This window comes from Ochotona curzoniae, unplaced genomic scaffold (assembly GCF_017591425.1).
Source record: "Ochotona curzoniae isolate NIBS_2020 unplaced genomic scaffold, NIBS_Ocur_1.0 contig_1302, whole genome shotgun sequence".
Classification (NCBI taxonomy): domain Eukaryota; kingdom Metazoa; phylum Chordata; class Mammalia; order Lagomorpha; family Ochotonidae; genus Ochotona; species Ochotona curzoniae.
In genome coordinates, this window is record NW_024465035.1 from 12,056,311 (window position 1) to 12,072,902 (window position 16,592).

General features: G+C 40.9%; 1 protein-coding gene across 4 annotated transcripts in view; it reads right to left on the reverse strand.

Moving 5' to 3' along the window:
• Nucleotides 1-16,592, reverse strand: part of NEK10 (NIMA related kinase 10) — a 144,191-nt gene that overhangs the window by 32,644 nt on the left and 94,955 nt on the right. For all 4 annotated transcript variants that reach the window (XM_040965365.1, XM_040965358.1, XM_040965349.1 and 1 more), the window contains exons 26-28: nt 6,599-6,782; nt 6,416-6,502; nt 2,687-2,741 (exon numbers count right to left, since the gene is read on the reverse strand). In XM_040965365.1, coding sequence (XP_040821299.1) covers nt 2,687-2,741; nt 6,416-6,502; nt 6,599-6,782 — 326 coding nt within the window. The remainder of the gene's footprint in view (nt 1-2,686; nt 2,742-6,415; nt 6,503-6,598; nt 6,783-16,592) is intronic.

Here is a 16,592-nt window from a genome sequence, read left to right on the forward strand (position 1 = left end):
CTGTCAAATTCTGCTTCCTAATGTCTGACGTTGCCAAAAGTTGAGAATGCATGCTTAAGCTTCCTCTCCGTTAGCTAGCCATAGCCAAGTCTGAATTCAAACTCTGTGCCCAGATCGCATGCACACTCGTCTGTGGCTTCTCTTCATCTGGATCATGTTCCTTTTGCAACGTCCGGTCAAGATCCCCAGGACGGAGAGCTATCCTGAGTCTACTTCTAATTGCTACCGCTTCCATGTGAGTACGTGACAGAACAGCCAAAAAGCCTCTGCAGGCTGGAATTTCAATTTATTTATTCCATTATGTAGCTTTTATATCTTTTATGCTCACATTTCTCATTTAGCATCTAAATATTTTACAGGATGAATTCATATTTCACATTAATAAACCATGAAAACCAGGAAAATTCTAAACAAAATTAGATTGCAAATAACTGTAGTTTTATTTAATGCCTTTTTAAGAATTATAAATAACATTTTACAGTTGTCTCCTTTTAATTCAGAGAAGCCCTGCAGATTACCTGGAAGAAAGTCAAAAGGTTATTAATTTTCTCTACTTTCATTTGACATGAATCACAGGCTGTCTCTTTCATCATTTTTCTTCTAAAGTCTGACCTTGTCTTCCCATTACTCTGTGAGTTCCTTGAGGGATGAGAGCTTATCTTCCACCAACTAGTGTTCCCTGATGGCAATGTCACACTGTATGCGCCGCATACATTGCACAGATTTGCAAACATTACTTTAGATCAGGTCCTGTTCACCTTGAAGTACATTTTCCAAAGCAGCTCTCCTCGTGTGGGCCACTTTTTGTTCACTATCTGCTGACACAGGCGCAATGCCTCCCCTTCAATAAATTTCAGACTGAATTTTTTTCCCTTGAGGCTAATTCTACATACCCAATTTATCTTAAAATGTTCAGCTAACGTCTTGCTTCTTAGAGATCATCTCAAGTCCTAAAAGGTTTTTCTTGTTTGAATACTTAAACATCAACTGAATTCTTGCAAATATGACACTTTTTCAAGGACCCTTTCTAAAGAAAAAAAAAAATGAGTGATATTGTTTGGCAATGCCAAGAGTCCTAAACATAAAGTTTCCTGAGATGGAAACCTTCATTTTATTATAAAGTCTTTCAATTGAAAAATAAATTCATGCCATGATTTCCTATTGTAAAGCCCGATGACTAGCCTCACCCCAGGGACGTGGCTGCAGCCACAACTGATGCTCTAGCTGCAGAGAAACCTCGCAAGCAGGCCTTCTGCCCGTCTCTGCTCAGCCCCTCTTTCATTACTACGTGGGTAGTTCCTGGCTCAATGCATTTCTCCAAGCCAGCTGGTCCACTTTCCAGTTTACTGGAGTGTTATCACATCCATTTCTCATGTTTAACTGTACCCTCTCCAAACATAGAGAACGGCTTCCCTCCACCCCCATCTTTTCCCAGTCTACATTCTGGCTCCAAGCTACCCTGGGTCTGAACACCATTGTTTTATACCCCTCCACCCTCTCCTGTTCATTGACTTCTTGTCCTCATGATTCGAACTTATATTATATATTTCCAACAAAGCGAATTCTCATAACTCCCTCCTCACTTTCCCTGAAGTCATCCTTTTTTTCTTCCCTCTGAAACGTCTAAGATGATCATAGTCAGGCCTCTGTTCACCTAAACTCCCCAACACCATGTACGCTGCTCCTATCAGGGCACCAGAGACCAGCAAAAGATCAAATCTAGAAGTTCTGCTTCTGTCCTGTCACTGACATGATCAGTTGTCCTCAAACAAGTTTTTGTTGTTGTTGTTGTTGTTGTTATAAAAAAGAATATGCCACACACATCCCATCAATCCCTTGAGTTAGAATCTATGACATAATAAAGTTCTGACCAATGGAATGTGAGGACAAGTGATGAGAACCACATTTGAGTCATATCTTCAAATGGAAACACCTCCCCTACCTCCCCTACCTTTCTTGAAAGCTGAGTTGTAGCATGCGGCCCATTAAGCCACATTAGTTGCCATGAGGGCCGTTGAGTAATCTTGTGGAGCACACCTGTCCCTCAGTCCTGACCCATCCTTGAGCTCGGGGACACCGGCAGATTAGGTGAAGGACATAAAGCTAGGACAAGGTATAATGAAGCTAAAACTCAGTTCCAAGTTTACTGCCCTTCCCTACACGCAACTTGTGGGCAATCGCCTCTGGGCCCCTGCCTGCAACCTGGTGGGCGTGGCTTAGAGCTTTCCTGCCTATGATTTGAGGTACAGCTTTCAGGTCTACACATGGAGCGTGATCTCCAACATGACTAGAAAGTCAAGGGAAATAGATGTGTTCTATAGCCAATTACAGTGTCTTTAGTGGGTGGGGACCTGCCAGAAGATGCCCTACTGCCCTCCCCTTCCTTAACCTTTAAAACCTGTAACTTGCGCATAATAAAGCGGACATTCCTAACTGGCTTGTCTTCAGTGGTTCTCATGGTCAAAGAACACCATCGCCTCACCTTCAGTGACCTCGGGACCTGCTGGCAGTTTTAAACCCTGAGAGCAACTTGGCAAAATGTAATTGGTTCTGGGAAGGTAGGTTCTCATGGTCTCTAGTTTCACATGCCTAATGGTAACTTCTGGCTATTACATTTTAATTTATCCACCAGCAACTCAGCTCTACAAAGCCTAAAAACATTTCTAAGAGCTCAATTTGTACAGACCTTGTTTGGGATTGTCTTTCTCCTCCTGAAGCACTAAAACTTCTCTTTAGAATGCCTGAAACAGGGAAATAAAAATATATTATTTTCTCTGCAGGTATTTGTTTCCTTAAAGCTTTGTTTCTGTAGTTTGAACAACTGCCTATACAGTAAAGACTGTCCTTGTTTATGCAAATGTCAGCTGAAATGCAAAATTACACATGACCATTTAGGAGGGGAAATCAACATGGTCCCAAAGTAACCAACCACCTCCACAGAGACACCAATTTAAGCATCTATTCAAGAACCCAGACACCTTCACAAGAGGTGGGAAACTGGGTAAGAGATCGAAGTGCCTTGCACAAAAATAAGGAAAATCTGATTGAAGAAAGTAGGAAGGAAAGAGTCGCCCAGGGGTTGGCACGGTGACAGAGAAGGTTAAGCAGCAATCTTCAACTGGCATCACATATGAGTGCTGGTTCAAGTCCTGGCTGCTCTACTTCCAGTTCAACTCCCTACTAATGTGCTTGGAAAGCAGGCGAAAGTGGACAAGTGCTTAGAGCCCTGCCAACCACATGGGAGACTCAGGTAGAGGCCAAGCTCTAGTCTTCAGGCTGCTCCAACCCCAGCATTGTGGAAATTCTCTCTCTCTCTCTCTCCCTGCCCACTCCCTCCCTCCATCTCTGTAGCCTTCCCTTTCAAATAAATAAAATAATTTATGAAAGAATTGCCCATTATACCCTTCCCCCCAGTTCCAAGTAGTTCAAGATGCAGAGAGAAACCACATGCTTGGAGGAGGGAGAACCCAGAGAGAAGCCCACAGTGACAAAATTCAAAGCCACAGAGGGCACCCTGGCAGAAGTATGGACCCATACCTGATGACTGAGTACAATGGAGTGTTCATAGCCAACATGTCTCCACCATCCTTCCCATCACTTGCTGATTGACATCAGAACAAGACTACAGATTTCAGCCAAACGAAGAGGCTGAAAGAAGTTTAAGTCTGTTGGGGACTAAGGAGTTAACTCCTGCATGAGCAGTAGCAGTAACTGGGCTTGCGGCTACAGCAGAAGCACAGGTTGAACTTATAACCCTACAAAACACCTAGACTCATTGAATGGAATGAGCAGAATTGGACTCAGCTGTATGCAATTGCTTGGCTAAAGGATTTTGTGGCAAGGGTATATAAGGAGAGGTGAAAAAGTAATAGATACTTCGGAGAGACTTCTATCATCACTGGCCTCCTGTCGGTGCTTCATCCCCAGACCCTCTCCCTGTCCACATTACTGGCTCCACTGGCCAGAGCACAAGACAGTGCCTTGGAGTTCCGAGCTCAGCCTGCCACCTTGATATTTAGCACCTGCAGCCAAACTGATCACTGACAAAGTTACTAAGAACTCACAAGCATCGTCTTTTCAGTGGATGGTGCTGGGAAAATTGGAGACATACATATAAAAGAATGAAACTACACCCTTGTCTCTCACTATGTGTAAAAATCAGCTTAAAGGGGATTAGAGACCTAACTATAAGACCTAAAACTTAGAAACTAATAAAAGAAGACAAAGGCAAAATACTTCAGGACACTGGGATGTGAAAGAATGTTCTGGATGAGACTCCAAAAGCATAAGAAATGAAACCAAAAACACACAATTGGGATTTTTCAAACTAAAGAAGAATGTACAGGGCCAAGAAAAAGCCTACATAAAGGGAAAAATCTTTGCAAGCCATTCATCACACAAGGGATTCACTTCCAGACTATGTAAGAAATCCGACTTGATTATAAAACAAATAAGCTAATTAAAAATGGCTTTATGGGGAGTGAACCAGCAGATGGAAGATTCTTCTGACTCTCCTCTCTGTAAAATCCGCCTTTCCAAGTATAACTTCAATAATTTAATCCATACTGGTTTTTTTTGTTTGTTTGTTTGCTTTTTTTGGCTGTATCCCATGTGTTTTGATGTTTTTTTTTTTTATTTTAGTTTGGCTTATTCCAAATAATTTCTTTTCTCTTTTCGAATTCATCATGGACTCACGTATTATACAATGGCATCATTTTTCCCAAGAGACTTCTGTGTTTCCTTTTTGTCACCCATGTGTTGGTTACTCACCGGCGCATTTTTTCATGGTGCTGTAATTTGTTGTTATTGTTGTTGCTGTTCTAACTCATACCAGTTGTTGACCTTGTTTCATGGCTTCCTACTTATGGAAATATATAGTGATGGAGTACTGGGGTCTATCATATATAGATATGGGGGTATAATGGAACATGCATCCCTGCTTCCAGACGAAAGATGGATTCCCAATGAAATTGTTGGACATGTGTAGACAATGGGATGCTGCAATGTCTGACACTGTTTGTACCAACAGTGTCGGAGTACACTTAAATAAGAGACTGACAGAAATATGATTCCTTATGAAGGACTACACTGTTGTAACAAAATGGGAAAAACCTGACGGGGGGGGGAGTTTGGGGGGGAATCCCAGCCTAAATAAAATTGTACCATGTAATTCAAAATTCAAAATAAAAATATATTTAAAAAATCTGCCTTTCCAAATGAAATAAAAATCTAAACAACAACAACAAAAACTAAAGTAAGTTCAATGACTTTGCCTCTTTCTTTTCTTCTTATCCTCTTTTCTCTCATCATCCCCATGGTTATGTAACAGTAAACTCATTCCAAAATAGTCACTAATGACTAGAATTTTCCATGTAGCATGAGCTGCTTTTCCTGTGCTTATATTCATGTTTTCTCAATCACAAATCCAAATTGTTTTCTAGAATAGAAGAATTTACAGAAAGGAAAAAACTAGGACAGGATATTGGACATTCTGATTGTGTCAACAAATATGGACCAACTATTTGGATGGACCAATTAAGTTTGGAAAAGACAAAGGATGTAGCTAAACCCTTGGGGTTCCACTTAATCTTCAGAGGGACTGCTGAACTCTTTGAGATGTTTTTTCAATATAGTCAGTGAGGAGAGGGAATTCTTTACATTCAACTTATTTCAGGGAATTCCTGTATATTCTTTTTGATGTTGTGCAAGCTCAATCTTATTAAAAATTATTTTTCTTCTCATTTCAAACTTTAACATCGCTGTGCTTCCTGTTTCACATCTGTTGATTGTACGGAGAGTCCTATCTCTCCTTATAATCTCTACATTTTATCTAAAACTGTCTTTTCTTTCACATGTCTCACACTATGTTGTTATTGTTTCAGGCTAAGAGTCAGCACTAACATGTAGACCGACTGCAAACATCACGGTTTTTCAACATTCCAAAAAATGCAAAAAATTCTCTTTTAGTGTTTTCAACGTCATACACCCCTTTTCAGTCATCGGGAAGAAAACTGAACAAGAATTCCTGTATACTAAAAGTAATCTCTTCCACAGGCTTTTCAACTTCTCTAATCAAAAAAGAACCATAGAAAGTCATTTTCATTATTCAGGTCATTATTTAGCTGTCTTCAAATTAGTTATTTCAACTCCCCAGTTAGAACATCTATTTCCTGGCAGAAATAGTGATGTTATTTATTTGCTAGCCAGAGAGATGTAAAAGTCGGTGAATCAGTTGGCCTTTGGGTTCTGTTAGAGAGACAGACACATCTGTCCTTGCTCGTTACAACACTGGGAAGCAAACCACTGGCTTGTGTGGATGGTGATCTTGGCTTAATGCAAAATCTGTTGTGAAATCACTCCCCCACCCCACAAGTCCCACAAATGGCAAATTGTAAGGTAAGTAAAGAAAGCTTACTGAATGTAGATTCTTTCAAGGGACTTGAACTGGAGCTGCTGGAATTATCGGAAATATCCAACTCATCATCCAGCTCTGAATATATATCTGTGTAGTAACGAGAATACATTAAAAAGAAAATGAACTTGAAAACAGAAAGGAGCCAAGGACTCATTCACGTTTACACGCTTTCCCTGGAGTTACCTTTCTCGATATTTTCCAGATTGAAGGCATCCTCAGACAGGATTTCATCACAGGCCCTGTCTTCATCCTTAGCACTGGGGGCGTGGAAACCATCAGAGGGCAGGTCGACACTTTCTGAGAGTTCACTTTTCAGGCTGGCTGCTCCACTGCTACTGCTACTTAAGCTTGCCTTCTCAAAGATTTCCTAGAAAAGAATTCAGTCTTTCACAGGCTTTTCTTTTTTCATTCTGCAGGACTCAAAAGTTGCGAGAATCCACAATGAAGCACTTTAACTATTAGGATATAATTCATAGTTTATGCAGAAAGTGCTGCCATAGTTTTACCCATACACCTGCTAAGGAATTCAATCAGTCCATAAAGATGAAAAAAATAGGTCTACAAACTACCATTTAGGGAAAAACAGCATGGGTATTGGAAGAGCATGCAATGGCAAAGGGTTAAACAATTGAACGAAAAATGTGTACCCCTAGGCACTGATCTATATCCTTGAAGTTCTTTCCACAATATTTACTGTCAAGTTCTCTTACACCACAGTAGAAAAGAAAAGCTTATTTTCCTCAAAGCTTTAGGGAAATTAGTAGTGGAAAAGCTAGGCCATGGGGAAGAAAAGGAGTGATGCTCTGAATGATAAAAGCTATAGCAAAGAACACTTCAAACTGCTTAGGTCCCTACACACTGCCTGGCTGGAAGAGTCTCAGGTCTGGGGAGGACCTGCAACATCACCAATCTGACCATATGAGGCTACAGTTCCCTAAACATTAACATCAGACACCGCAAAAACTATGTGTGAAGTTCAGTTTTTAAAAGGAAGGAAGGAAGGAAGGAAGGAAGGAAGGAAGGCAGGCAAGCGAGAGAAAGAAAGGAAAAAGATTAGTGCCATTCATTGCTGGGCTACTCTTATTTTTATAAGGAAACAATACTGGGGAAGGGCTATATATGACTGAATGGAAAAAAGCATTCCCTTATTTCCTTCTTTAAAAGATTATTTGGGGCCCGGCAGCATGGCCCAACAGCTAAAGTCCTTGCCCTGAGTGCGCCGGGATCCGATATGAGCACCGGTTCTAATCCCGGCAGCTCCACTTCCCATCCAACTCCCTGCTTGTGGCCTGGGAAAGCAGTCGAGGACGGCCCAAAGCCTTGGGACCCTGCACCCATGTGGGAAACCTGGAGGAGGTTCCTGGATCCTGGCTTCAGATATGCACAGCACCAGTCGTTACGGTCACTTGGGGAGTGAATCATCAGACGAAAAGTCTTCCTCTCTGTCTCTCCTCCTCTATGTATACCTGACTTTTCAATAAAAATAAATAAATCTCACCAAAAAATTGTTTGCTTGTTTGTATTTGTCTGAAAGGCAGAGCAAAGCAGACCTGTGTCGGTTATGGGGGCTGGTAATCTACCCAAGTCTCCCACACAGACTGCAGAAACCAGAGTATTTGACCCATCATTTGCTGCCCCCCTCTTACTAGAAAGTTGGATCAGAAGTGGAGGTGGGACTTAAACCAGGCACTCCATCATGAGGTGTGAGTCTCCCAAGCTACAGCTTAATTTATGACTCAACCTACAGTGCCACAATTCCACAACTCCACTTGTTTCTTTGCGCAAGTAAATCTCAATACCTAAACCACCCATTCTACGGAACCGCTGTCTGGTACCTTCTTAGGCTGAGGGGTTACATGGTGGTGATAAACCTAAGAAACCGATTGAAGAGCAAAGAACAGAACGGAAAGCCATGGAAGGAGACAGGTTAGTACTGGGAGAGTGTGAGGAGCAAGCAATGAATGTGTGCCAACTCGACAGATCACATTCTTTTTTGTTTATTTCACATATATACTTCTCAATAACTAAAGTGATTGCCACAGCCTCCAAGAATAGGCTCCTAAAAACTTGTTGGTGTTGGAATGTACAGTTGAACAACTGAGATCTCACACGTAACTGTAATTAGAAGAAAACCCCAGAAGCCTTTTGTGAACTTATGTCCTCCAAACATTTTGAAAACATTTTGCTACATTAATTCAACTGGATTTAGCAATTCATTTATCTAAAGTGAGCAAAATATCAATGCCAAGACATTTTTCTTTAAGCAAATGAAGAGTAGGAGAAGCTGTGACTACCAAGACGGGCAATTTCAAACTTGCGAAGGTTTGACCTACAACTAGTATCCAAAAACCAGTTGGATGGTGGATCAGCAATCACTTGCAACTGCTGACACTACATACAAGGGAGTATATGAATGTATGCAACTCTGATAAAAATGAATTCATAATCAGGAAGAGAATCTTTTTCAGACTCCCTGAATATGAACAGTATGATAATATATAATGTATAAGTTGCTTCGGCTGAAATCTACATTTCCAAATAGCTTCTTTTTTTTTAAAGATTTATTTTTATTATTTTTTTATTGGAAAGCCGGATATACAGAGAGGAGAGACAGAGAGGAAGATCTTCCGTCCGATGATTCACTCCCCAAGTGAGTGCAACGGCCGATGCTATGTGAGCGCAACGGCAGATGCTATGATGCTATGCCGATCTGAAGCCAGGAGCCTCTTCCGGGTCTCCCACGCGGGTGCAGGGTCCCAAAGCTTTGGGCCGTCCTCGACTGCTTTCCCAGGCCACAGGCAGGGAGCTGGAAGGGAAGCGGGGCTGCCGGGATAGAACCAGTGCCCATATGGGATCCCGGGCGTGCAAGGTGAGGACCTTTAACCACTTGCGCCACCGCGCCGGGCCCAATGATACCTCTTCTAACAAGAACCTAAACCTGTAAAGGGAATTGGGTTTTTTTTTTTTAAGATGCAATTTAGGGGTAAAATTGGGCTACTAGAATCTACTTTATTATCCTTGAATTTTTCCAAGGAATAGGAGAGGAAGTTAATTAGATTTTTTTGGCACTAGCATCTTATAGGAATGAATAATGGAACAAATTTTGTGAATCAATATGCAGCAAGGAGAATACAGTGAAAATCAGACAACAAAATTATCTCTAATATGGAAATCATTGCCATCACAGAAAATGCTTCCTGTCATAACGCTGGCATAGGCACAATCATGTTTAACTCACTTTTGCTCATTATCATGTATTTTTTAATGTGTGTAGCACATCATAATACATTTTTCATTGAATAGCAATTCTAACAGTAACAGACTGGCATTACCCAAATTAACTGTAACACTTGGGGAAGAGTTAAAGTCTATTTTATTAAAAATAGTGCAGTTTTTAGAATTTCCCAGAATGCTAGTATTATAAGGAGCAAGAAGAAGAAAGTCAAGAAATAAATTACCAAGAATAACACTAAGTATTCTATAGATATTTTACTTCAGAGCCATAAAAAGTGCACCATTTCTGTTGTGTTCTAGAATATTCTTGTTCTACTGGCTGTATCTACATCCAGTTTTTATCATTTGTCTAGTTATTAACTACCTTTAAATCCATATGTTTAAGTCTGCCAGATTCTTTCAAGAAATGCATCTGGCTGTTGTAATTTTTTTTTTAATCAGTAGCAAACCACATTCTATGCTTTACATGGATGATAGCGCAAATAAAGTTCAAAATAGGAGACTGCTCATTGACTGCATAGTATTATACAGAAACTTAGTCCCCGAGCTGCAAAATACTCTAAAAAACTGAAGAAGTCATGTAGTTCAGGCCATAGCTAAGGGCACTGCCACTTCAGCAGGTGCAGAAATAGACTTTCCTTTAGGCCTTCCTTCCTCTGGTAGGCTGTGCACAGGCAGACACGTCAGCACAGGAAATAAGCAGTGAGCCTGTGTCTTATCCGTGGGAGACTTCTATTCCTGCACAGCATTCTACTGTGTCTTTTTTATTGTTATTATTCTTTATTTTTCATGATACAGTTCCTCGGGATCAGGAATTTTCCCCTTCATCCTCCCACACTGCCTCTCCCTTGCACTCACTGCTCCCCCTGTATTGTAACGATAGTCCCCCTCAACAGCAGTCACAAGCCCATCATTCTACTCTTTCAGTGTACCCTGAGATTGTAGGTATACCGAATGGTATAAAGTCCAGCATTCCAGTGTCAAGATAGGTTTGTGGGGCGTCTAAGGCACTGCTTTAATTTTGTGAAAGCATAGAACATTTCCAAAACAAGTCATGATCGCTCCCAATATTTCTTTCCTTGCATCATTACTTGTTGCATTTTCACAGCCTTGGGGGAAATTCCATCAACAATTAACCAGACAATAGAAGCAAAGATGTTCACTAAAATATTGTCCTCTTAAAATACATCATTTTCTACATGGCTTAATTTAATGTTTTAATAGCGGGCTGCAAACACGGGCCTTCAGTAGTGTGCTCAGTAATTGTGAATGGCATATGGTATAACAACAATAAAGCAACTCAGATAAGTAATTCACACCTTTTAATTTGCACCAAGAGGATAAGAATCTGAATGTTTACCATCAGTCCAATTCTTATAAGCAACTTTAAAAATATCTGGAGAATGTTAGAAAAAAGTAAATATCTTCCAATAAAGTTTGCGAAGAACATATGCAGATTTTATTAGATGCAGCAAGCTTGCCATTAAAAAGATGAATTAAAAGCTTTGTGAATGTGAAAAACAGTCTTTGCTGGGACCTATTCTCCCAGCTGCCTTGTCCTCTAAAATAGACTAAAATTTCAGATGACACAAGTGCCACAGTTCAACTGTTGACAATATGAGATCATCGCAGAAAAAAAATTAAAAAAACGAATTTGCCAAAGGTTGAAGTTCTAGAACTCACTACATGAACATTAACTCATCATCTTAAGTATGAGATCATTTTTTTAATTATATTTTTGACAATCTTCACATGTTCAATTAGGGTAAAAAGGTTCAAGGGCTATAGGAAAGTGGACAAGGCCATCACTTCCACATTGTTTCCTTCATGTTTAAAAGGAGGGTATTAAGGGAGAAGGCCCACCCAATCTCCCACCCTCCCCAGGTCCCAGGTGTAGGGCACGCTCTGAAGTTCTTGTTCAAGTGGTTTTGATAGTTCCCCAGTTATGAATTCCCACCAATCTCGCCACGCCAAGCACTATGAGGTCTCTGAAGAATCCACTGATTGACATAGTCCACCACAGAGTCTCCGCTTGCCCCGTATTTCGCTACCAACATATATCTGAGATGGTTGATTGACCCGCTCTGTCCTCTCTCTCCTCTTGGTTAGGGTTCTGAGTCCGTCCTTTCAATTGGGAAGATCCCCAAAGAAATCTAACCCATTTACCAAGATTGGATGTGAGGGGGTTTTCATTTTATTTTGTTCTGATTGTTGAAAGATAATGGTTAAGAAAGAGAGAGAGTCCTAGACAACAGGGTAGAACTGAATCCATTAACTGGCAGGTCTTAAAGCAGGGCGGAGGCTCCCCTGTGCTCAGTGAGAACCTGATATTAGGGATATCATCTTTTGTTTCCAACAAAGATTTCCCATTGCTGGCCCGCCCTATGACGGCCACACTCGCCTCACCAGTCCTCAGCATAATAGAAGCCAATTCTTTCTAATAAAGCTTTCCACGTGTCTCTCCCGCTGGATCCTCCATGCTTCACTCATATTTGTGTAGCAATCTCCTGCACACAGCATGGTAATCACAACCCTAGCTTGTTGCCCTTTAGAGGTCTGTAACATTTAAAATCACAACAAGGCTACCATCACCACCCCCAATAAAAATGTCTCTTAATGAGTCTGGTAGACAGTCCAGAGATAGCATACTGATTGACTCATTTGAAGAAGTGACTAGAGGAAGGGACTGGCACAGTAGCCTAGTGGATAAAAATCTTGTTTTGGATGCGCTGGGATCCCATGTGGGTGCTGTGAGAGTACAGAAGATGGCTGGGTTAGCACTGGTGAGTCTGACAGCTCATCGTTGCACACGGGGGCCACAGGGAAGACCGATTAGACTAAGAATGCTTCCAGGGAAGTCACAATCAGCCCTTAGAGGAGCAGGCATAGTGAGCCCAAGGCGGTAGCTGGAAGCATCACGGACTGTTGTGTGGGCTTTCATCATGAGAAGAAAGGAAGCTGTGAGTCACAGACGCCACAAACATTTCACAAGAACACAGGTCAGCGTCCCAGAATCACGGAGATGAAATCAAGAGAGGCCAGCCCAAAAAAAAAAAAAAAAAAAAAAAAGACAACACACACAGCTTTGCATCTCTCGCAGCGTGATTTGGATGCCTAAGCTTTCTCTTGCAGCTAGCTACCACACTGGGAAGAGGATGAAGCAGACAACTCTTGAAATGAGGGGGAAAAAAAATACTTTCTAAGTGTAAAAGTGGCTGATATCATTGATGCTGGTCACAGCTTTCTTTTACTGCCATCAACAAGAAGAGCGATTCAAAACAAAAATGGTGTTCCCACTTTTCACAATCTGTACACACAATCCATATGAACTGGAACACCGTGCAGCTAAACGGAGCTAATTTATGAGCAGAGCAGAAGAGAGGCAGATCACCCAGAGAAGACGCCAGGCTCAGGAGAGACAACGAGGAAAAGCATTCAAAGGGGCGGGAATGGCAACAGGAGAGAAGGGTGCGATGGATGTCAGGAAGAAAAAAACAGTCAAGGAAGCAACATATCACACGAGCAAGAATCCGTCTCTCATTTGCAATTTGGTTATTAGATATTTTGTAAGAATTCAAGATTTTAGTCCGTATTACCCGCAGAATTGAATCCAAACAACTTAATGAGGTGTTCATGATTTCTCCCATTTAACATCAGCATACTTTCTTAGACTTTTCAAATTACACACATGGAAACAGGCCTTGCAACTCAGCATATCCAACAGCCTGGGCCCTCAGGGACTAGGAATATGAATTTGAATGAATCTCGCAACTTTTGATTTTCCTTTCTGTACGTATTAAATCAATCATAAAGCAGGTGCCGGCACAGCAGCGGAGCAGGCTAACTGTCATCCTGCAGCACTGCCATCCCTTAGGGTGCCGATTGGAGTCCCAGCTGCTCTAATTCTGACCCAACTCTCTGCTTATGACCTGGGAAAATGGTAGAGAATGGCATGGGTCCTTGGACCCCTGCACCCAGGAGAGAGACCCAGAAATAAGCCCTTGGCGCTTGGCTTCAGGTTATTTCAGCTCTGGACAATGTGGCCGTTTGGAGGGTGAATCAGCAGATGGAATATACCTATCTGTCCATCTGTCTGTCTGTTTGTCTCTCTCTCTCTCTGTAATATCTGCCTCTCAAATAAAAATAAATAAATCTTTTTTTTAAAAAAATAGGGTTTGGTACAGTAGCCTAACTGCTAAGGTCCTTGCCTTGCGTGCCTACTAAGATCCCATATGGACGGCAGTTCGTTTCCCGGCGGTCCTGCTTCCCATCCAGCTCACTCCTGGCAGAGCAGTCAAGGACAGCCCAAAGCTTGGACCCTGCACCCATGTGGTCACCTGGAAGAAGCTCTTGACTCCTGGTTTCAGATCAGCACAGCTCTGCACATTGCTGCCACTTAGGGAGTGAAGCAATGGATGGAAGATCTTTCTCTCTGTCTCTCCTACTCTCTGTATATCTGACTTTAGAATTAAATTTTTAGAAAACCATAAAATAATATAATTTCCAAATTTGATTCTTGGTAATTGGTGAGCTAGGCTGAGATATCTGGAGTTTCGGTATTTCTACTATTTCCCATCCAGGGATGACTTCCTGATCCAGCTATCTAGATTTTATACTCCCTGTGTGTACCGGAACTTTCCTATCACGCACATATCACGGATCATTAAAAACTGTCTGCTGCCTGCGTGTATCTGTCTTGCTCTCCCAAACAGATGAACAGATGTGACCACTGTTTATACACTTTTGTAACCTTCACAAACTCCAGCAGAAAGCCTTATATCCAGAAAACATCAAACAAAAAACACTGCTCTTTCATTAGTAATCGTAGACCAGGAGCATTTCCAATTTTTCAGTCTTTGTGCTGCTGCCTGATAGGCTGCTGGATATAAAAGCAGTTCTGGAAATGGAATGGAATGAAGAGAACTTATCGCTCAGCTTTTAAAAGGGGGCTGGAAAAGATAAACTTCCTGTCAACTGCTACTGGAAAAGAAGTGTGGCATGCTGCAAGCTATTGTGTTCCAAGAGCAGGGTGCTCTGGAATTACTGCTCAGTCACCCTGGAACATCGTATACAGAGCAGTATGGGGAAATGTGCTTTCTTCTCCCAAGTAAATATTGACCCAACACTGGATCCATAAAACCCCAATAAGAGAAATTAAAAGTTTCCCATTGATTTTCTGGGCTTCCCCCGCCCCCCACCTCATGCTGAATTTTTAAATTGTCTTTCTTGTATTTCTTGAGATACACAATAACTTCTAGAGAGCAATGATTCTGTGTGTTCAACACCTTGTGAGCGCTGCCAGAACAGCTGACCATGTTTGTGAAAATTTCAGTGCCCAAATAGCCTCTACCTGTCCTTTGGAACTATTACACGTTTAAGAAAAAGCTGCATCTTATTTCTTCTCAAAGTGATTCAACTTTACATTTCCCCATGTAGGTATTAAAAAAAAAAATAATGATCTCCCTTTAGTCTTTGTATTGCTTCGTTTTTTTATTACAGGTTTTAAAATTTTTACTGATAATAATTATATAAGTTTCTGGGCTGCAAGGTGACATTTCCATACACGTATATGGTGTATACTGGTCAAAGTGGTGTAATTAACATTTCCCCTTCTTTGACATTACTTAATGACAGGAATCTCAAAGCTCCTTTCTCCCAGTTGCTCAGAAAATATAAAGTAGTTTATTGTGAACTAGAGTTGCCCACTCTGCTGACGTTAGGGACTTATACCTTCAACCTAACTCTAATTTGGTACACTCAACCCAAACTCCCTCTTTGATCCCCCAAAGTCTCTAACTGAAAAACAAACATAAAACACTGTATCTTATTTTAATCTGCTTGGCGCTTATCCTTCTCAACGTTGGGCTCCCTTGCAATTGGTGATTTCGAATTATAAAAACTGGAAAGCTGAACATCCTTCTAAAAGGAAAGCCTTCTTTCACATTCATGGGGGCCAAGCCATAGCACACAGACGTCAACTTCATCAATCAAGTTCTCTGCCTCTTTGGAATACATGTACTTTTGTTGTGGCCTTTGCTAGCCTTTTATGAGAAATGCAGTAGTTAATAGTAAGTTCCATTTGAAAATAAGCATCCTACTCCCCAATAGGAGCCACCAAGATCTCTTATGAACTATTCGCTTACCCATCAACATGTGTAATTCACAGTGGTTCGCCCTACTGGTGCTGCTGAATTCTAAAAGTTCTACTTTCCTTTGACTATCATTTGTCATTATTCGATTGTTTAATTACATTATTGATATTAACTGCCCTGAGAGAACACTCTACTTCATTTGAAATGAAGCAATCATACTACTACCAAAAAATTTTATGCCCTTTTTTTTTTGCCAGTGGTGGTGCTGATACAAGTTTTAGAAAAATAATCATTGTTCCCCTGTGAGGATAATGCCAATTAATTTCTTGCTGCCTTTTGATGAAATGTAGTCATAATTTTCTCCTTGATTCTTTAATAAAGTTGCATTTTTTTCCTTTTAGTTAACATTTGATTAATCTTGAGTTGGAAAATTATCAGTATACTTAAAATAGTGCAAGAAGGAGAAAGTTACGTTATGTCTCTTTAAAGAAGCACTATAAGTTTTGCTTTGAAGTAAAGCATTTCTTGATGGTTCATAAAAGACCAAATGCTTCATGAAGGCGTTTAGGCTGACTAGCAGCAGGTGCTTAATAAATATGTATTATTCACATGACTGACACTTGCAAATTTCATACTAGTGACTGGACAAGTTAGTATTAAATTAGTAAGTTGTATCAACAAACTATTTTTTTAAGATTTATTTATTTTTATTGGAATGTCAGCTATACAGAGAGGAGCAGAGACAGAGAGAAAGATCTTCCATCCATTAATTCACTCCCCAAGTGGCAGCAATGTGCAGAGCTATGCTGATCTGAAACCAGGAGTCAAGAGCTTCTTCCAGGTGACCACGT